This window comes from Helianthus annuus, chromosome 3 (genome assembly GCF_002127325.2).
Source record: "Helianthus annuus cultivar XRQ/B chromosome 3, HanXRQr2.0-SUNRISE, whole genome shotgun sequence".
In the NCBI taxonomy this organism is placed as follows: domain Eukaryota; kingdom Viridiplantae; phylum Streptophyta; class Magnoliopsida; order Asterales; family Asteraceae; genus Helianthus; species Helianthus annuus.
This window is the reverse complement of record NC_035435.2, coordinates 113,159,301-113,181,765: the sequence shown is the minus strand read 5'-3', so window position 1 is coordinate 113,181,765 and position 22,465 is coordinate 113,159,301. Positions and strand designations below refer to the sequence as shown.

General features: G+C 42.0%; 1 protein-coding gene across 1 annotated transcript; it reads left to right on the top strand.

Annotated features, from left to right (window-relative positions):
• Positions 1–13,238: 13,238 nt before the first annotated feature.
• Positions 13,239–22,013, top strand: LOC110929389 (autophagy-related protein 2). Its single transcript, XM_022172544.2, has 12 exons — positions 13,239–13,593; positions 14,384–15,384; positions 15,481–15,629; positions 15,732–15,880; positions 16,439–19,267; positions 19,346–19,458; positions 19,544–19,814; positions 19,915–20,022; positions 20,783–20,915; positions 21,008–21,207; positions 21,286–21,482; positions 21,557–22,013. The coding sequence occupies exons 1-12, from the start codon at positions 13,390–13,392 to the stop codon at positions 21,624–21,626; spliced, it is 5,424 nt and encodes a 1,807-aa protein (XP_022028236.1). The 5' UTR covers positions 13,239–13,389; the 3' UTR covers positions 21,627–22,013.
• The last annotated feature ends 452 nt before the right edge of the window (positions 22,014–22,465 follow it).

The window sequence follows — 22,465 nt, the reverse complement described above, 5'->3', positions numbered from 1 at the left end:
AGCCAGTTGTGGGTGTTGCGGATGATGCTCAGTAGGCCGGATAGGAAGGCAAGGCCCGTTCTGCAGGAGAAGAGTGGTGGTAAGCCTGTTACTCTTGATTATTTTCCTTGCTTCTTTATCCTTTTAGTAATGTATGTGTTTTATCAGTGAATGTGATTGGCCTGTGGAGGATGTTTGAGCCCGATTTTGAGGGCAAGGTTAAGCTAATTCCGTGTGAGCTACGGGAAGGTTTCCACCTGGAGATTGTTGGCAATTTACGCGTTCCTACCCATGATGTGTTGAAGGCACCTGTGCCAGAAGGCCCAAGTATTTTCTAAGTTGCTCTTGTTTTCAAAGATCACCTTTGTAACTTGTTTGCTTCATTGTTTCAATGCAGGTATTCTTGGGGATTTGGGGAAGTTTGAAAGGCGTATCCCCAAGAAACACGTGGAGAAGAAGCAGGTGAACAAAACCGCGCGGGGCCGCGGTAAGGAGAAAACTGAGGTTCTGCTGCCACTCCCTTGGTGCCATAGGCCGCAGGTACCTATCGTTCTTGTTACCGCAGATATACCGATTACGTGGTAGTATCTGACACCCTTGAGGGTTTGGGTGTTCCAGGTAGTGGTGCGCTGTGGGTGGAACCGCTGCAGGTTCTACTGTTGTCGGTAAAAAGAGGGAGCCGGAGCAGACAGCTGTTGGTGGTGGTGAATTGAAACGTCGGAAGCTGTAGTCTAAAAGGGCTGCTCCGACGCAAAAGAAGCCTGCGGTCGCTGCTGGTAAGTATAACTGTTGCAAGTGTTTTGCGAGCACGACTTGTTTATTAATAGTTATTGCCTTGTTTGTATTGCAGAACCCCAAGATGCAGGATATTCTTTCTTTGATGCTCCTTTGTCTCCCTCGCATACCACAACTGCGGCTGCGGGGGTACCAAAGGAGCCTGCGACACCTTCTGTTAAGGTGGTTCCTGATCCCCCCGTGCAGGTGGAGAAGACTGCGTCCGAGATTTTTGATACTGTGGATTCCTCCAACAACCTGATCAGTCCAAATGATGGTGAAGGATTGGACTTGAGGTTTTCTGATGTTGGACCACAGAAATCTGGGGTTAGATCGCAGAAGTCTCCAACTGCTGAGAAGGCTTCTGGTTCCGCGTCCGGGGGTGCGGGTTATGAACGACCTCCAATTCAGCCTGGAGAGTCTGAGTTGGAATGGTACTACCGTACGTACACTCCGGATCGGAGTACGAGTTATCATCGACCCCCCTGGGCTGTTATGCAGGGGGATGATATTTCTAATGATCCTTCTGCATGCAAGGAAATTCTGGGTGGTCTGGGCACCCCATTTGAAGTTGAACGTGCCCGTTCCCGTTCCGCACCCCATGAGCTGCGCATCAACCAACTTTCTACCATGTTAGTAGGAAGTTCCATAGTGGCGAACGCTATTCTGGAAGATTACAAGGTGCTAGGCCGCAGGGAGGAGGAAGCTGCTCTCTTGCGGGCAGAAGCGGAAGAGTTGGTGAAGGCTGCTCGTGCGGGTGCGGAGCAGCTTGAGAGGGATAGAGCTGCTTTTGAGAAGCAGAAACAGACCGCAGAGTGGGCTGCAACTGCTGAGTTAAAACAGGTTCGTACTCTTACCAAGTTACTTTCTGAGGAGCGCAAGAGTTGGCAAGAAACTCTTTCTAGTGAGCGTAAGTCGTGGAAAGAATCTTGGGCCAAGGTGAATGAAACACTGTTTCGTGTTCGTCAGGAGTTTACGAATGCCAAGGCCGCGAATGCTGCTCTGGGAAAGAGAAAGCTGCGGCCGAGGTGATTGCGGTTAAAGCCCAACAGGCGGAGGCCCGGGCTGTAAAGGCGCTTGAAGAGGCCAAAGAGGCGGGGGCTCGTGCTGCAAAGGCCCTTGAAGAGGCCAAAGAGAGGGAGAGCCGTGCTTCTAAGGCTCTTGAAGAAGCAAATGCTGAGCGGACCCGTTTAAATCAGGTTGCTAGCAGCCTTCAGGTATGATTTGTTTTACCTGTTTTATCTTTCCTTCTGCCTTTCAAGAATGTTTACCAACTTTGTGTAACATGCTTCTTGCTTTTTGAAAGGTTGAGGTTCAGTCTTGCGAAGCTAAGCTCGCAGACACTACTGCCCGCTTGACTGTAGCGGAAGAGCGGGCAAATGCGGCTGTCGAGGCCAGAGATGCCTTAACCTCTTCGTTTAACCAGCTTGAGGCTGACCGTGAGTGGATGCGGAGTCACGGTATTGCACATGTAAGTACTCCATTCCTTTGTGTTTACTTGGATTAGCATGTGAGTCTTATCATTCTTTTATTGCAGATTGTTCAGGCTATCATGGATGCACCTGAAACTGCAACTGGTTTAGACTTGGTCAAGCAACGTGCCCGCGATGCCGGTTTTAAAGCTGGTTATAGCCGTTGTATCGGTCATATAAACGTCATGTCTAAAGGCGGTTATACTGAAGAACGGTCCGGGTTTCGTGACGTGGACACCGAAGCGCTTCTTGATGCGGCCGTTGCATCTTTTTATGACACGTCTCTCTCTTGTGTGGAGAGGCTTGACGAATGATTAGAGGCCGCGGATTATGTAGACCGGTTGCGGATGCTATATGCCGACGCAGAAGAGGAAAATCCTGCTGGTGGCGGCCAAGATGGCGCGGGTACCAGTGGTACAAAATAGGACTTAGGTTGGCCTGTGTGCCCTTTTTTTGTTTTCCTCTTTTATATGTTGGAAACTTTATGTAAATCCATTGTGCACCGCGTGGGTGCCTGAATTTTTTGAATATAAAGTTTGTTGTTCAATTTGTACAAGTGTTTCTATTTCTTGCATGATTGAGCATGTGTATGTGGGACTCTACCCATTGTGAATGGGGTTGAGTATACTCCATACTGTTGTCGTATGAGTATGCGTCAATTCCATTGTTTGCCTTATTAGGGTTTAGGAATTGTGTAAGTTTTGTAAAAACTTGTCCGGAACTCTACCCATTGTGAATGGGGTTGAGTATACTCCATACCGTTGTCGTATGAGTATGCGTCAATTCCATTGTTTACCTTATTAGGGTTTAGGAATTGTGTAAGTTTTGTAAAAACTTGTCCGGAACTCTACCCATTGTGAATGGGGTTGAGTATACTCCATACCGTTGTCGTATGAGTATGCGTCAATTCTATTGTTTACCTTATTAGGGTTTAGGAATTGTGTAAGTTTTGTAAAAACTTGTCTATCCAGCTGGATAGACACTTAATATTCTGCCTTTTGCTGGCCTATTACAATATTTGTGTGTGGTTAGCACTTTGTGTGGGTATCGCGAATGAAGATTTTGCCAATCTGTTTTTACGGATACCGCAAAGTGGAACACGCATTTGTAATAGTAGTAACAAACAATATTGCATTGAATTGCTCGTTTATTTATTTGCAAATGGCCTGCGGCCCGATTGGTTACATGAAAATGTAAAAAACATGGCTTACATGTAACAGCGTCTAAGCTGTTGTGCATTCCATGTACGTGCGATAGGTTCGCCTTCTAACATTTGTAATTTATACGCGCCTTTGCCCAAGACCTCATTGATGAGGTAGGGTCCTTCCCACTTGGGGGCAAGTTTTCCTGGGCGTTCAGCATTAGATGCCTCGTTGTCGCGCAGGACGTAGTCTCCCGGGTTGAAAGTACAAACGCGGACGCGTGAGTTGTAGTACCTTTCAAGTTTGGATTTGTACTTGGCCTCATTGATGGCCGCGTTTTCACGCCTTTCTTCCAAGAGGTCCAAGTCAATCCTGCGTTCCATAGTGTTGTCTATTTTTTCAATAGCCAACATTCTGGGAGAAGGGATGCCTACTTCCGCGGGGATCACTGCTTCTGAGCCATAGACCAGGCTGAAGGGTGTCTCTCCGTTGCTTGTTTTTGGGCTTGTGCGGTGAGCCCATAAGATGCTTGGGAGTTCATCGACCCAGCCACGCCTGGCTGTTCCCAACCTTGCTTTGATGCCTTCGACTAGATTTTTGTTGATACTCTCAATCTGGCCATTCACTTGCGGATGCGCCACAGATGAGAATATGTGTTCGATGTGTAGTTCTTCTAGCCATTTTTGAAATTCATCGGCAGCAAAGTTCGTGCCGTTATCGGTAACGATACACATTGGTAGACCGAAACGGCAGATGATGTGTTCCCAAATGAATTTCCTTGTTATCATAGCAGTGGTTGAGGCGAGCGGTTTCGCCTCTACCCATTTTGTGAAGTAATCAACCGCTACTATGATAAATTTGACTGCACCTGGTGCGTCTGGGAAGGGTCCGACCACGTCGATTGCCCATTTCTGAAAGGGCCATGCAGTGGTGACCGGGACCAAGTTGTTTTTGGGGCGCTAAGTTTTTGGAGCATGTCGTTGACAGTTAATACATTTGCGCAACTCTTTGACGGCATCCAGGTGCATGCCGGGCCAGTAATACCCAGCATTCATGATCTTAGCCACTACCATGCGTGGTACTGCGTGTATGCAACACATTACTTCGTGTATCTCTCTGATGAGGTATGTGGCATCCTGGGGGTTGACGCATCGTAGGAGTGGCCCTAGGTATGATTTACGGTATAAGATACCGTCTCCCATTTGATAATGGCACGCTTTGTATTGTAGCTTGCGTGCCTCTGACTTGCTTTCGGGAGTCACACCTGATTGCAAATATACAATAATTGGTGTCATCCAAGATGTTGTGCCGTATTGGATGACATTGACCTGGCGCAGGGGTACTGAAGGATTCTGTAGAATTTCGATGCGTATCTCCTTTGCCAGGTGTTGGAAGTTGGTGGATGCAAGTTTTGAGAGTGCATCCGCGGATTTGTTTTCACTTCTGTTGATATGTCGGATACTGAATGAAGTGAACTTTGATGTTAGTTGCAGGGCTTGCTCGAGGTAGACGATCATGATATCCCTCTTTGCGGCATAGTCGCCGTGTATCTGCCCTGCAACCAACATGGAGTCGACGTGTGCTTCCAAATGTTGCACGCCGAGTCTGACTGCTAAACGTAGTCCTGCCAGTAGGGCCTCATACCCTGCCTCGTTATTTGTGCTTTTGAAATCGAGGCGGATTGCATATGTAAGTTCTTGGCCATCAGGGCTGACGAGTCGCAGACCTGCGCCTGCACCTTCCTCGTTGGAGGCACCATCAGTGAAAAGTGCCCAAGTTTCGGAGGAAGATGGTGCTGGCATGGAATTTTGTGCTTCTTCGCATTCTTGAATGTGATAGGCCGGTACCTCGGCGGCGAAATCAGCTAAGACTTGGCCTTTAATCGCGGAGCGCGGTTTATAGTTTAGCGTGTGCGCGCCCAGCTAAATTGCCCATTTTGCTAACCTCCCAGAAATGTCAGGTTTGGATAGGATCGGGCCGATCCTGTAATTGGTTAGCACCGTGATGACATGGTTTGCGAAGTATCGTCGCAACCGTCTTGATGCATGTACTAGTGCTAATACCAATTTCTCCATTATTGAGTATCTTGTTTCTGGGTCGTTGAGCATCTTGCTGATGTAATAGATGTGCGTTTGAACCCCCTCCCGCTCCACTATTAGTACCGCACCTACCGCGTTGTCTGCGGCAGATAGGTATAATATGAGTGGTTCATCCTTGCGTGGTGCGGTTAGAGTTGGGAGTTGTATCAAACACTCCTTCATTTCCCGGAAAGCATTTTCGGCCTCTGCGGTCCATTGGAATTGTTCTTTCTTCAAACAGTTCCGCAGGGTCTTGATGAAAGGATATGACTTAGCTGCATGGTTGGCTAAGAATCTATTTAGTGCGGCTAGCCTGCCGGCCAGCCGTTGCATTTCTTTCATCGTTGAAGGCGACGACATGCGTTCGATCGCCTGAACCTTTTCCGGGTTTACCGTGAATCCATCTTTGGTTACGATGAATCCAAGGAATTTGCCTTCTTCCATTCCAAACGAGCATTTCCCTGGATTGAGATTTATGTTAACGCTTCGCAGAGTTTGGAATGTTCTTTCAATATCAGTGAGCATGGTATCTTCCTGCATGCTCATGACGACTAGATCGTCCATGTAGATTTCGACACTTTTGCTTATTTGCTCGCGAAAAGTGTCGTTCATCAGTTTTTGATAGGTTGCGCCCGCGTTGCGCAACTCAAACGGCATTTTTGTATAACAGTAATTCCCGGTGGGAGTGCGGAATGTCGTTTTGTCTTCATCCTCGACTGCCATCTGAACTTGGTGGTAGCCTTTATAACAATCGAGGAAACACTTCCATCTGAAAGGTGCGAGGTTATCGACTTTTTCGTCGATTTCTGGAAGTGCGAAACAATCCTTTGGACAGGCTTTGTTGAGGTCTTTGTAATCGACGCACATGCGCTAGCCCCCAGATGGTTTCTCTACCATGATTGGGTTGAATAACCAAGTCTGGTATTTAACTTCCCGCAGGATTCCTGCGGAGAGCAGTTCTTCCACCTGCTCATACATCGCCTGGTTTTTAGCGGATCCAAGGTGGCGTTGGCCTTGGATCACCGGCTTAATACCTGGCAAGGTATTTAAGCAATGTTGCGCGATTTCACGCGGGACCCCATTTATGTCTGCGGGTGTCCACGCGAAAATGTCTTGATTTCTGAAGAGAAGCTGCTTCAGGTGCGCTTTGGTGTTAGCGGACAAGGCGTGGCCCAACATAACCTTTTGTTCTGGGTATCTCGCGTTGAGAACCCATTTTTCCGGTTGGTTGTTGGGGGTAGGCCTTGCTATCTTGGTCGGACGTATTTCGTCCGACATCATGACGTCTCTGCGTGCATAGATTATCGCAACCCCCGTTTCGGTTGGGAAACCGATAGCAGAGTGGGGTACGGACGTAATCATATTGAAATCACCCTGGGATTCTCTCCCAAGGAGTACGTCATATTTGGATGTATGAGGTAAAACCATGAAGTTTACCTCTTCTGTTCGTGTGTGCCTTCCGCTGGTAAGGCGCACAAGGAACGTAATTTGGCCTAGGGGAAAGACAGTTTACCTGCGAACCCGACCAACGGGTAGTCCACTGCTTGTAACCGATCTTTGTCCTCCTGATCGAACTGGTTGAAGCATTGCTCATAGATGATATCGGAAGTACTGCCTAGGTCGATGAATAGACGTTCGATAAAGTAATGAGCCAGTTGGCCTGTAACAACGACGACGCGTCTGTCGCGCGAGCCGCCTCGGACTTTTGGAAAGACGACTTTCTCGTCCTTCCAGTCATTGTCCGGTCTTCTCGATGCCTTGCGCGGCCTACCTTTACCTCCGTTGATCATGTGGGTTGAGGCCACATACATGGTCCTCTTCCCTGAGTAGGTGGCTTCGCCATGAGGGGTGATGCGCTTGGTGGGTTTCTGCTCACCTGGCAAAAGATGTTGCAGTTTCCTCTCTTTTAAGGCTCGCTCGATCTCCAGCCGGAGACTGATGCAGTTGTTTGTGGTGTGGCCCGAGTCCTTATGATACTCACAATAGAGAGTGAGATCCTGATTTTTATTGGACTTCATTGGTTGGGTTGGTCGCAAGAGCTGTGCGTCCGTAAGAAGGATTTCGCTTGGCGACACAGTGATCTCGGTCCAGTTGCGGTCCCGAGAATCTTTCTTTGACGCACGGTTGTCCCGTTGGGGATTGTGGTTCCTTGGGTCAAACGGGTTGGTCCGCGGGAAGTATGGTTTGGAAATGCTGTCGCGATTTCCAACGTCTCGGTTGCGTTTATTGTTACGCTTAGACCCCTGGTGGGAGGTTTCGGCTTGGGGCTGTGCCCTTGACATATGCGGTTCAAGGGACCGCTGCGTCTGGGCGTATATCTTGACTGCGGCCATGACATCTTCCCATTTTTTAGGCAAGCCCTCTTTGCCAGAGATGGTCATAACCATCTGTTTGTCCCTGACGGCCTTGATGAAATGGTTCCGTGCCATTTGGTCTGCCACGTCACCTATTTCTAGGCACTCTTTATTGTATCGAACGACAAATGCTTCTAGAGATTCGTCGTCCCTGCGCGATATTTATGACGTTTAACGAATCACGTTCGTGACGTCGTTGTTAGCTGAAATGGGCGAGTAACTTCGCATGCAAGTCCTCGAATGAAACCAGTGACGCCACTGGCAAAGAATCGAACCAAGCCCTGGCCAGACCTGTGAGGGTCTGGGGGAAAAAATTGCACCAAGTGGGTTCATCCCACTGGCCGTTGCATCCTGCGCCTATGAAAACGTTCATGTGGTCGTCCGGGTCAGACGAACCGCTGTATTTCCCAATGTTGAATGAGAATTTTGTTGCGGTGACATGGGCGTGGGTAATTCGCGGGGCAAATTTTGAGTTTTCGGCCGCAGCTTTCGGCCTGTAAGGCTGGTTTTCAGGGCGCTTTGCAGCCCTGAGGTATGTGTTGCGTGGATGAGTGGGAGGAATATAGTTGCGTCCTCCCGGTCTGCTGCTGGTATCATGCGAATCCCCGCAATATGTATGGTCATCCGGGTCGGTACGGCCATAACCTTCATACTGGGGCAGCGGTCACAGCCTGCTTTGGATGCCGGAACTGCGGTGGACTGTGGATTGCCGCCTATTACCACCTTGGGGGCCTAGGAGGCTTTTTATTGGTCCTCTGGTGCGGGACCCATATGAGGAGTCGTCCTCATTTAATGTGCGAACCTTACAGTAAGAGGATCCGCGGTCCTCACGCCTGCTTCTGGAGGCTGGACGTGAGGGTGCCCTGCCGTCGTATTGTAAAATACGACCCGCAGGTGTGGTTGGTGCCGGGGTAGGCTCGGCCTGTATTTGCGATTCAGCGCAAGCTCGGTTATATGTTGCGGCCAGCAGGGCGGCCTGCTGGTAATACCAGGTGTGAGGGTCCATGTCCGGAAGGATCACAGATGCGTACTGTGATAGGTCGTGTCCGAACGTTAGGGATGGACCCCTTTGCGTGGAGGTGGCAATGTGGCCCGGATTTGGGTCTGGGGGAGCTGTCCCCGCATTCTCTGGGTTGGTGGGGAGTAGATTATCCCCGGTAGTATTGTTTTGGTGATCAGTCATGATCTTTTGAGAGGGAGAAGGATGGTTGGGAAAGTGCTAAGAGTAGCGGTGGGCGCTAATGATGAAACAATGGTTAACCGGGCAGGGTTAACTCACTGGTCTCGTCAAGAAGGGTTAATCCCTTCCTCTCGAGGATCGCTGGCTGGTCACCGGTGGGTTGATCTCCTGCACAAGGAAACAAACCGTGACTCGTAACAAGGAGGATGGGGTGGGGGGTGCTCCTTGTTACCACTCTCCGGCGTGAGAATCAGTAGTCTGCTTGGGAAGCAAAGTATGATAGTAGTAGTAGTGAGAGAGTTGTGAAGAGATACCTCAAACCTGATTTGGGGTTGGTATTTATAGCCGAGGAGTGAAGGAGGAGATGGATGGATAGACTGACGGCATGCTGCACCTTTGCAGGTGTGTCAGACATGTTAGCCGGGGAGGCGACGCCACGTCAGTCTGTTGCTTACGTAGGCCTGACAGGCGGCTGCCATTGGTGCTACTTGCTCTGTGGTGTCAGTCCCACTTGATAAGTAGACAGGGTGCGGTGCAAGCCGCATCGCTGTTTGCTGTAACTGTAGATGTTCCCGCGTCTCACTCTTTGATCAAGAAATACGCGAGATGCGGTGCCAGGCCGCATCGTCGTCCGTGGTGACTGTTGCTGTTATCCAGCTTCTCTGTATTGATAGAAGTGTTCACTGGATGTGGTGCGGGGCCGCATCGCTGTGAATACTTCCGTTTTCATACACCAGATGCGGTGCCAGCCGCATCGCTATACCGTTCTCATATTCCAGGTAAGTCCTCCTCCATCACTGGACAGATTGGATTCAACCACTGTGTCGATGCGTTCCCGCACGGACATAAGTAGGTTGTTAGCTAGTGGAGGTTTTGATAAGGGTAATGGTCACTCGCGGTCGATGCTGACGCGAGATCTGGGACCATACCCCTTCAGGGATCGACTTGTTTAATTAAATAAGTCAAAACAAACACCATATGTTTAATTATATAGATCAACTCAAACACATTCCATTTAATTTAAACAGGTCAATCTATACACGATCCGTTTATTAACTAAGTTACAACAACTGATTATCTCTATATCATGTTCTTGTTTTCGAGGTAGTTTCTAAAATTGACGTGTAACATATCGCTAGTAGATATTTGAAGGAAAAGTTATCATATAGCCATGCCGAAAAAGAGAAATATTATCCACTACTATCCACAATTCCACTTGATTGTGATAAGTTTTAAATTTTGTAAGCCTACTGGCTACGCAACGTGATTTAAATATTAAATCTTAATTATTAACTTATTTTACAAAACCACTATAACTATAACATCGTCAGCATAAATAAATTTAGATAAGTGACGTAAATTGTACAAAGATTTTAATATTAATCAACAACCCTACCGCTATTAGCAATAGATTCCCTCTAAACTAGCCAAATCTAACATCAAGATTCGAGACTTCTTGTAAACTAAAATTCAATAAATTTTTAATATTTGTAAAATTGTCCTTACACCCTTAGAGCATGTGTAAGGGTCTCACTGAAAACAACCCCTATATTCCTACAGAGTAGAGTTAAGGCTGTCTACATCTTACCCTCTTCAGACCCTACCTTAGCTTTGCTATTGGTGGGATTTACTGAGTATGGTGATAACACCCTTAGACCATCCGTAGTAGGGCGTGATTTTTAAAAAAAATTGAAAAATAACGCCCTAAAACGCCCCCACTACCATTACATGGGGCGTTATTTTACAAAATTTTTGAAAAAAAAGGGTTCCGGCGTTTTATTCAAAACGCCCAAACAACAACTTGGATGGATATGAGAACTTTGACTGACCAATGGAAAGGGACCAAGTGGCCTGACAACTCCACTTTTTGCATGTGATTGTGTACGCCACTTTTGGTTTCTTTTTTCTTTTTTTTTTAATGATTGAATGGGGGTTATTGGCATAATGCCCCACTACGTCACTTTTGCTATAATGCCCCAACGCTGACTAGGATGCCACGTGTCGGATAATGCCCCATGGTGGGGGCATTATGTTTGTTCACCACTACACATGGTCTTAGAGCATGTGTAATGGGGCTTTATATCATGGGGAGAAGGGCTATAGCGCCCCATAGCGCCGCCCCACACCACTACGGGGGTGATTTTTCTTGCAGGCACTATGGACATCGCGGCGTGATTTTTCTTGAGAGGGAGGAGTTATATAAAGCCCACTCACACACATATATATATACATATATTAAGCCCCATACATATATATCTCCACTACACACTCAAGTTATATAAAGCCTCATAAAGCACTTCTCTTACACGTTTTACCACTTATCGCATAACGCCTCGTAAAAGGCTTTATAGTCATATAGGGTATCATAGTTGTTTTTCATTTCTTTTTAGCTTATGGGGATAACACATGGAATGTTAAAGTAAAAAGAAATATGATTCACCACAATAATTCTTTTTAAAGTAGGCTTGTTTTAATAACCATTTTCCTTAACCTCCTCTTTAAAATTTACAACTGGTCTTGGATCGCTTTATTTGGTGTTTGTTGATTATGTCCCTGACCAAATTTTCCAAATGTATAAATTTATTTATTTTTTCTTTCAAAATCTCTTTTACTGAATATTTTAGTACACCTAGTTAATTATATGTTTAGTCTTTATAGTTTGTGAAAAGTAACAAGGTTGAGTACTAATAGTTTAAAGTAATAATTCAGAGTATTAATTTTTGATTTTGCAACATTTTAGAGTATTAACGCTCACATTAGTTAAAAACTAACTGATTAGTGAGGTTACTTTTGTTGTTTCACATCTTAGTATCAACTTTGTTATTTTTGAGAAACCACTTGACACTTTTCTTAATTATTTAACTAAATATTTTTGGAAATGGTAAGTTTGGCTTGATTGCACATAACGAAACGTAGATAAAAAATACGTCGTGATTTTGGCTCGGTTTTACATAACGAAATTTAGATAAAAATATGTTGTGACCTAGATAAATTCTTTTATAATATATAACTTTTCATAGAACGAAATGTAGATATAAAAATACGTCGTGAGTTTGGCTTTGTTTCACACAACGAAACGTAGATAAAAAAGTATGTCATGACGTAGATAAATTCTTTTAGAAATATTTAACTTTTCACATAACAAAACGTAGAATAAAAAATACATTGTGAGTTCAACTCGGTTTTACACAACGAAAAACAAATATTGAAATCGTCATGACATACATAAAACTTTTAGAATATGTAATTTTTCACACAACGAAACGTAGAATAAAAAATATGTGGTGACGTAGATAAAATATTTTAGAATATATAACTTTTCACACAACAAAACATAGATAGAAAAAATACTTCGTGGGTTCGGCTCGATTTTACATAATGAGACGTAGATAAAAAAAATACGTTGTAAATTCGGCTCCGTTTCACACAACGAAACGTCGATAAAAATACGTTGTGAGCTCTGATCAATTTCACACAATAAAACTTAGATAAAAATGCGTCGTTATGTAGATAGAGTCTTTTATAATATATAGATTTTTTCACCATGTAATCCGGTTAAATAGGTTAAAGACATTAGTTAGACAATAAAAGAGAAAGAAAATTTGTGTTTTACATGATATGAGTTAATTACGCGGTAGGTCCATATGGTTTTTCAGTTACCCTTAATACTCTAGAATATTACAAAATCAAAAGTTAATACACCATTTTGTTACTTTAAGCTCTTAATATCAAACTTTGTTATTTTTCACCAACCATAATGAGCAACTGTATAATTAACTTTACTACTTCAGACTCAATATTTTGTTAACAATGTAAACAAAGTATAAAACAAAAAAGGCCTTGACACAATCAAGTTTTTTAATCGTTTTTTAGTAAGGGATTATGTTTTTTCTTATTGTTTTCACGACCAAACCGAAGACAAGTGAAAACATCAGCCCGGTTCTACCTAATCAGCTAGTTTTACAAATAACCGGCCAGTTAGAGACGCTCTTCGTCTAAACCATCAAACCGGAATAAAAAGCTCAACTGAAAACGATGAATCCAACACCCATCAAACTGGAATCAAAGACTCAACCGAAAACGATGAATCCAACACTACAAGCCTCACACTAACCTTTTCACAAAAGACAAAACCTACATTTTCAAGGGACTATTTTTATAAATAAAAATATCTAATCTAATCTAAATTATTCACAAAAGATTCCTAGAAAACAAACTTGCAAGTTTCATTCAAAACATTATTATTCAAAACCTTTTCCATATCTTTCTTTTCAATCATTATTATTCATCTTTCTTTGTCTTCCTGTTTGGATGGACGCCGAACCTTTCGTCTTTCTCAAAATCCCCAATTTCCAAAACCCTAACCCTAATTCCCCCACTCAAACCCTCAATTCTCAATCTCTATAAACCATGTTCCCCTGGAACTTCGCTAAATCGGCCGAAGCCATCTTCTCCCGATTGGCCGTTAAGAAGATTTGCAAGTTCTTGTTGAAGAAGAAATTAGGGCAACTTATTATTGGCGATATCGATCTTGATCAGCTTGATGTTCAACTTAGTAACGGCACGATTCAGCTCTCTGATCTTGCACTTAACGTTGATTTTATTAATCAGAAGGTTTGTTTTTTTTTTGCTTTTGTTTTTTGTGTTTTTTGATTTAGGGTTTTGAGATTGTGGTTAGATAGTTAGTTTAGAATCTGTTATTCTGTTATGATATTTAGGTTATGAACTTCAATTTGTGAGTATAAAGTGGTTTTGATCATAGTTGAACATATTGATATTACAACTAGATTGTTATAAACTCGTGTATTAGACGCGTTGAATAAAGGAAATATTAAATAGTTAATAATGAAAGTTTAGAAGTTATGAAATGATATTTTGAGGTTTTGATCATAATTGAACCTATTCAGTTAATGCGGTAAAATATCGGATATCGGTCAAGGGCCGATATTTGAGATATAGGTTATCTCGGGGAGATATCGGTAATTTTAATATAATGTAGAATTTATATATATAGCAATTTAACACTGATAATTCAGTGATATATCGGTTCAAATATCGGCGATATTATCGGTACCGATATTTTGACCGATATTTTTACCAAGGGACCGATATGATCGATATAACCGATATATCACCGATCTGCATAGAATTGAACATATTAACAACTATATAAACTCGTGTATCAGACGCGTTGAATAAAATAAATATTAAATAGTTAGTAATGAGAATATAAGAATTATGAAAAGATGTTTTGAGATAAGAGAATGAGTGAAATAAGAGAAGCGGGAAAGAATATTGAGCTGGCGTAATTGTGACACGTGGCGTGACTAGTTAGTGATATACTAGGTTTAGATTAGATATGCTGATGTGCAGTATTTGATACATTTGCAATTGTGTTTTGCAGTTTGGTGAATCAGCGATTTTGGTTGTGAAAGAAGGATCTATAGGGGCTTTGACGGTTAAACTTCCATGGAAGAATAGGAATTGTGAGATAGAGTTGGAAGAACTCGAGGTTGTACTTGCACCGGGTGAGAAAAAGAGTTCACAAGTTGTAAATGAAGCGTCTACTTCGGGTCAAGAGAGTGATGTCTATACGGGCCATGACTTCGTGACGCCTGGATATGAAGCGGTTAACAGTACGATGGTAACTAGTTCGGTTGATATCCATGAAGGTGTTAAAACCATCGCTAAGATGGTGAAATGGTTGTTAACGAGCTTTCATGTTAAGGTTAAAAAACTAATTGTTGCGTTAGATCTGCCGGACGAACCAGAAGGGAAAGGGTGTTCTAGGACTTTGGTTTTGAGGATCGGTGAAATGGAATGCGGGACCGGAATTTCGGAAGATGTTGACTGTAAAAGTAAACAGACGGTTGACGGTATTCTCGGGCTAAGTCGACTTACAAATTTTGTGAAATTTGATTCAGCATCACTCGAGTTTATTCGACCAGATGGTAACGCGACGACACCGGTTATCACAGGAGAAAAAGATGGATTTTCGGGGACGATTAAACTAAGTATACCATGGAAGAACGGTTCTTTAGATATCAGAAAACTCGACGCCGATGTGAATATCGATCCTCTGGAACTAAGATTACAACCGAGTACCATGAAAAGCGTTATGTATTTCATGCATGTTTTTGAAGAACTTGATAAACATCACAAGAGTTTTATGCAAAACAAACAAATGGAATCTATATACCATAGTGTGTCTTCATCACATGGTTACTCATCAACATCAGGCTCTTTCGAGTTTTCTACTCAAAAACTCGATTCAAATTCTCCGGTTGAAAAAGATTCGGTTTTAAATGCGTTGTTGCGAAGTTCACATCTAATATCAGACTGGATGACATCACCAGTCAGCACCGACCAAGAACAAAAGACCGAAGAATCAGAATTTGGGGCCAGGTTTATATACTTTTAATCCTTATATTTTTATGTTTTGTATAATTACACGATAGTTATAGGTTTTGCTAAAGTGTAGTTGGTACAATGCTTTTACAGTGTGGATCAATTCTTTGAATGCTTTGATGAATTGAGAAGTTCACAATCTGCATTGGGTAGCAGTGGGATGTGGAACTGGACATGTTCTGTTTTTAGTGCGATAACTGCTGCATCAAATCTTGAATCTGGATCGCTTAATATCCCTTCCGGTACGCGCCTTACAATTTTTGTGATATCTATATTATGATTTATTTATATAATTTTGGTTTAAAGCTTATATTATGTGATTCTTTTATTTTATTTGGATGCAGAGCAGAAGCATGTTGAAACCAGTCTCAAGGCACGGATCATGCAGATCGTCATCTTGTTCTCGTTTGTGGATGAAGACCAGAAGAAAGACGAGAATTCATGTGTCCATTATATAAATGCAGATTTTCATGACATGCAGCTTGTCTTGCAGGTAATGTTTTTTATTTTCAAATCAAGATTTTTTTTAAACGAGTAAAAATGCCATTTTCGTCCCCGAGGTTTGGTCAGTTTTATGAATTTCGGCTAAAGGTTTGTTTTTTCGCGTATGGATCCAAAAGGTTTGAAATCTTGTCATTTTCATCTGGCTCGTTAACTCCATTCATATTTATCCGTTAAGTCAGGGGTATTTTGTCTTTTTTGTTAACTTAAAGGACAATTCGGTCTTTTTCACTTTATGCACAAGCATTTAGCATAATTAACAAGTATTGCCCTTTAAGTGAAAAGACTGAATTGGCTTTTAAGTTAACAAAAAAGACGGAAATACTTCTGACTTAAGTACTTAACGGAGAAAAATGAATGGAGTTAACTAGCCGGATGAAAATGACAAGATTTTAAACCTTTTGGATTCAGATGCGGAAAAACAAACCTTTGGATGAAATTCTCAAAACTGGCCAAACCTCAGACGAAAATGGCATTTTACTCTTTTTAAACCTTGCCAAACGACAATCTTTATGTCCGTACTAAGTTCATAATGTGATAAGGTCAACAGGTCTGTCCTCAAGAGTCAAACTTCGAAGCAACAGTCAACAACATCGAAATATCAGATTGTTTTAGTAACCCTGGTCTGCAATTTCAAAACGAAAGTTTAAACGATCAAGCTTTACTGATAAGAAACAAACAAGACACAGTTGCACGTGCTTGTCCTCCTTTAGGTTTGTTAAACGATCCCACGGTGTGTTTTAGCACCCATCCAAGACAAGAAAGAGGCATTTACAGTAACAACGTTGTGAACGTCTTGCTACTCAAAGTTTCTTCTGTCACTCGGTTCAAATACATCTCACCTTCTGTTTCACAAGATGTCAAATCGTCGCCGAAATCTTTTTCGTTAAATCTCCCGCCTCTCGTTTTCTGGGTAAATTTTCAACTGATAAGCACGGTTTTGGATTTTTTTAAAGAAATTGAAAATTCCGCTAAACGGTATAGCAAACGGGACCGTTCTTCATCTCCAGACGACAATTTAAAAGGTTCACGTAAAGAAACAGTAAGAGGCAATATTTCTCTTATGGATGCACGAATCATATTATGTTTCCCGTGTGAAAAGATTGAAAATTATAAAAACTACTTATCTTGGAATAAGTTTGTTGTTATCGATCTTTCTTCTCCACCGGCTATAAAAGATAGGAAGGTTCGGTTTCGGGATCGGGATCAGTTTCGTGTGAATATTTCACGTTCTTTGCATTTCAGTGTGGGAAATATTGTGGTTTACTTCGTTTCAACAGAATCCAAGTTGAAATCTCACGCTGAAAGGGTTTTAACCGTATCTGATACCGCTGGTCGTCTTTCCGTTTTCAGTATGATTTGGCAAGACAATGCGGTTACGGGTTCATGGATTACAAAACGAGCTAAGGTTGTCGCTAATTTAGACGGTACTGCTAGAAGAAATAATAATAAAGCCAAAGGAAAAAGCCACGCATTTGCGTACACAACTACCACTAAGGATCTGGAAGACTTTAATTACCGAACACGCGAAGAGTTAGTTTCGAGCTCTTCGTTTCTCTTTCATGTGAATCTCGCACCCGTCACTATCAATCTGGATCGTTCGTTATATCAAACTCTATTTGATCATTTACATCAGGTCACTGATTGGTTATCGTGTATATCATCCGATTATTCCGATCCTGTTGCCACTGGGCCCACTACGGAGAATCATGCATCTCAATCGTCAATTATCGTCGAATGTGATTTTGTTGAGGTTTCCGTTAGTGTATCACCGGTGGAGAACGTTAAAGGCTCAATTCAGAATGAGCTTCCGGGATCTTGGTGTAATTTACGATTAAAAGTTGATAAATTCGAGGTGCTGACTGTATCAAATACAGGTGGAATTTCGGGTGCTAACTTTCTTTGGGTGGCCCACGGTGAGGGTGATCTACACGGGTCCGTTACCGGAGTTCCTGGTAAATGGTTTCTTCTTATCTCATGCGACAAATCAACCAGGGGACGTGGGAACGGTGACGGTTCGAATATATTGTCATCTCGGTTTCCGGGGTCCGATATCATACACATGTGGGACCCAAATACGTGCGTGAGTCAAGTATCTGTAAATATTAAATGTGCTACTATTGTTGCTGTAGGGTGTCGGTTGGATTGGTTCGCTACCATTGTATCGTTTTTTAGTCTTGCTTCAACCACAAGTAACCAAGGAGATGACGGTTCTGGTTCTTCAAAGAACGAAGATTCTAGAAGTTCGGGGTCTTCGTTTGTTCTTAATTTGATCGATATTGGTTTGAGTTACGAACCGTACTCGAGTAACAAAGATTCTTCTCAAGAACAATGTGTTGGTGGTCTTTTAGCGGCATCTAGTTTAAAACTTTCAAACGTGTTTGAGACGGATTACGAAATCAAAGCTCATGATGTCGGTTTGCTGCTTTGCGAAGAATCAGGGATCAAGAATCTTAACGGGTGCTACAACGAGCAAACTCTTAGAAAAAGCGGGTACGTAAAAGTTGCGGGAGAAACGCATGTCGAAGCGGTGTTACGAATGGATTGTAAGAACGGTCATGAATGGGAGGTAGAATGTTCGGAGTCTCACGTTGTTCTAGAAACTTGTCAAGATTCCACTTTTGGACTTGCACGTCTTGCCGCTCAAATCCAGGAGATTTTGGCTCCCGATGTTGAAGAGTCGATCGTGCATTTGCAGACTCGGTGGGATAATCATAATATCCGGCTGGCAGCGAGTAAACATTCCACGTCATCAAGTTCAGACACGAATCAAGAAACTTATACGGTCAACTTAATGGATGAAATATCCGAAGGAGCGTTTAACTTGCCGCGCAAGTCATCTGTTAAAGTGTCCATTCCCGTATCTGGATCGGAAAATAATGAAACCTCGTCTTCACGTTCTATCTTTCCGGAGTTCATAGACGGGTATTTCTTATCTGATTTCCAACTGTTAACCGAACCATCTTTAAACAACCAATCACAGAGCCCCAAATCAGCAACTTCTATGGATCTAGAACCTCAAGATGGAAGTGGATGGTACGGTGATTCACTGTTCAACATTGTCGAGGACCATGTTGCAAGTATCGGTGAAAAAAACAATTCCAAACTTGTTGGAAACAGAGATTTTGTCACACAGACTGAGAACGTAAAAGTTAAAGGTCTCGTGGTTTTAAAAAATATTGATGTACGGTGGACACTTTACGCTGGTTCCGATTGGGAATATACAAGGAATAAAGCTGTTGGGTTAGAGTTTGCACTGTCGAAAATGGGCCTTCGTTGTAATATATACCCTGACGGTGAAATATGCGTTTCGAAGATCTCACTTTCGGTTCAAGATTTTTCTCTTAACGATGTCAGCAAAGGTGCACCCTGGATACAGGTCAGCAAGAATCAAGAATCTTAATTATTTTGCATTTTGTATGAGCAATTTTTATTTATTTTTAAATACTTTTTTCAGGTTCTTGGCTATTATCAATCGAAAAACCGGCCTCGAGAATCACGTTCTAGAGCGTTGAAGCTAGATTTAGAATCCGTTAGACCGCATCCTTCAATCCCTCTTGAGGAGTATCGGTAGGTTGATATCATTATATGTGTATCCGTTCTTCGTATTTTCTATTGATTTATGATTTCGTGGTAACATCTCGAGTGTTTTCAGGTTACAAATCGCAGTGCTTCCTATGCGTTTGCATCTTCATCAGAGTCATCTTGAATTCCTAATCAACTTCTTTGGAGCAAAAAACTCATCATCTGATCACTCTCAAGATATACCCGAACCCGATATCATAGAGGAAGCATTACTTCCCTTTTTTCAGAAGTTTAGCATATCACCTGTCGTCGTTCGGGTTGACTACATTCCGTCTCATGTTGACTTAGCTGCATTAGGCCATGGGAAGTTTGTAGAACTTGTTAATCTATTTCAATGGAAGGTAATAATATTCTTGCTTTCTATCCAAACCATACAAATTTAAATAAACCTCAATAACAAACAAGCCAACAAGTAACCATTTTAAATACTTACTTCTCCAGGGGGTAGAGTTAAAACTGAAACATGTTGAAGCTATCGGTGTTTACGGTTGGAGCAGTGTATGCGAGACAATTGTTGGCGAGTGGTTGGAAGATATTTCTCAGAATCAGGTACTATTATACACCATTATTAGTAGGCCCGTAAACGAACCGAACGCTCCTGAACTTGTACGGCGGGAAGTTCGTTTATGTTCGTTTATTTAATTAAACGGGCGAACATGAACACACGTGTTGTTCGTTCATTTATGTTCGTGAACGTCCGTTTATGTTCGTTCATTTATGTTAGTTTATGTTTGTTCGTTTTTTATTTTAATAAATACATATGGAGTTATATTTATTTGAATATAAGCATAAAATACTTGAAACTAATTGATAATTTGGCTTTCCAGTAATAAAAATGGGCTTTTCAATAGAATTTATCATAATAATTAATTAATAATACATATAAAAAAGCTACTTTATGTTTGGTCGTTTATGTTCATTTGTGTTGTTTTATGTTTGTTAAGTTATGTTCATTTAAGTTTGTTTGTTTATGTTCGTTATGTTCATGAACTGTTCGTTTAGGTTTTAAACGAACGAACGTAAACGAACACGGACAAAAAAATTTGTTTGATTATATGTTCGTATTGTTCGGTTAAAGTTAGATGAACGAACACGAACATGCCCATGTTCCTATGTTCGTGTTCGTTCGGGTCGTTTACGGGCCTAACTATTAGACTAGTTATATTAATGTAATATTTAGAAGGTGTCCAAGTGTAATATACTTGTATACGCACAATCAATATTGAATATACAAATACTATTCTTGGCTAAAGTACCACATATACATTAATTATATAAATGAATAATCTTATGGTTGTACGGTTTACAGATTCATAAACTGTTGAAAGGCCTTCCTCCAATTCGGTCAGTGGTTGCTGTCGGTTCTAGTGCGGCAAAGTTAGTTTCTATACCGGTGAAAAGCTATAAGAAAGATCGCAGAATAGTCAAGGGTATACAAAGAGGTAATTAATAAATATATTAAAAACATAAAGCCATCTAGTTTTTTTATATATTTGTTTTATGATTTCATTTTGAATAATGAAACTTTGACCAGGTACAATTGCGTTTTTGAGAAGTGTGTCACTAGAGGCTATTGGACTTGGAGCGCATTTGGCAGCTGGGGCCCACGCTATTCTTGTTCAAGCAGAGGACATAATTTCAACCAGTCCACCATCCTCACCTACACAAACCCGAGTAAACCCTAATAATACAAGATCCGTCCAGCCTAAAAATGCTCGTCAAGGAATACAACAGGTAATCAGTCAATAACGAATATATATATTTTTATTTTTTGTGTAGAAAATGGTTGTGACTTGATCTGCTTGATGACAGGCTTTTGAGACCATGAGTGACGGCATAGGAAAATCGGCTTCTGCTTTGGTCCAAACGCCTCTGAAAAAATATCAACGTGGGGCCGGTGTAGGGTCTGCTTTGTCCACTGCTGTTCAGGCGGTTCCTGGAGCTGCCATAGCTCCTGCTTCAGCCGCTGCGCGAGCGGTTCACTCTGCTCTTCTCGGTGCCAGAAATAGGTTGGTTTCTATCTTTCTGTTAATATAACAATAAACTTCGCAACAGTAAAAGAATTAAGACTTGTTTTCTACAGCCTTGATCCAGAGCACAAGAAAGATTCAATGGATAAATACCTAGGCACAACTCAGCCCGAGAGACGTTAAATAACATTCAATAGGTTATATCTTTAAATCCGTGAAGTGTGAAACTAACTAGCTAACTTGTTTAGCAAGAAACAAGACGAATGAACGAGCACCCCAAGGACATGGCAAGCTTGTTTAGATGGGATGTGATGACTCAGTGGGAAGCTAGTGTGATTTTGCTCTTGCCTGCAGTGGAGATTGCCCGTGTCACAGGTCATTCAAATGGTTTGTTTATAATTGTTGTTGAGACCAGCCCCGCTTCATATTCTAATGGAGTTTTTGTAGATATTATTATTATGTGTTCATATCTTGCTTTTCTTGAATATTCTCAAGTTGTATAAAGTTCCACATTATTTGTTGTACATAATTTATAAACTGAACTGTTATAAAGCTAGATTATCACTGTAAGATGGTAAGGTTAGCAAAACAAGTAGGGCGGGTCGTGTTGTGTAATGGGTCAAAACCGGTTTGGATCAAATGGGCTCAAGTTAAAATGAGTTGTGTATCAAGTTTGCTTCCCTAGCTATATTTTGTTTTTTGTTGCTAGTTTCGCTAGATGGTGGGTGATGTCATTATAGCTGATTTCGAGTTTTACTTGGGTTACACTATTTTTTATTTTTAGTTTATTCATGACATCATTTGATTTATTGCAAGTTAAAAGTTAACAAGTCACAGGTACGTGAGTTTAGAAACTTTTTATTTTTTATTTTTTTGAAACTTAAACTTCAATTAAAACAACAACCAACCCACGAAACGGGGCGGCCACCACAACCAAATCGCTACAACCTACATAATTACAAAGTTACACCACTCGGACCACGTAATGTTCCTAAATTTAGATCTATTACAAAACCATAGGA

Bases quoted from the DNA above. Each gene is read 5' to 3' on its own strand.
- LOC110929389 (XM_022172544.2), top strand. From the start codon at position 13,390: ATGTTCCCCTGGAACTTCGCTAAATCGGCCGAAGCCATCTTCTCCCGA. The intron at 20,916-21,007 runs GTAATTAATAAA...AACTTTGACCAG, and splicing joins AGTCAAGGGTATACAAAGAG to GTACAATTGCGTTTTTGAGA. The intron at 21,208-21,285 runs GTAATCAGTCAA...GCTTGATGACAG, and splicing joins CTCGTCAAGGAATACAACAG to GCTTTTGAGACCATGAGTGA.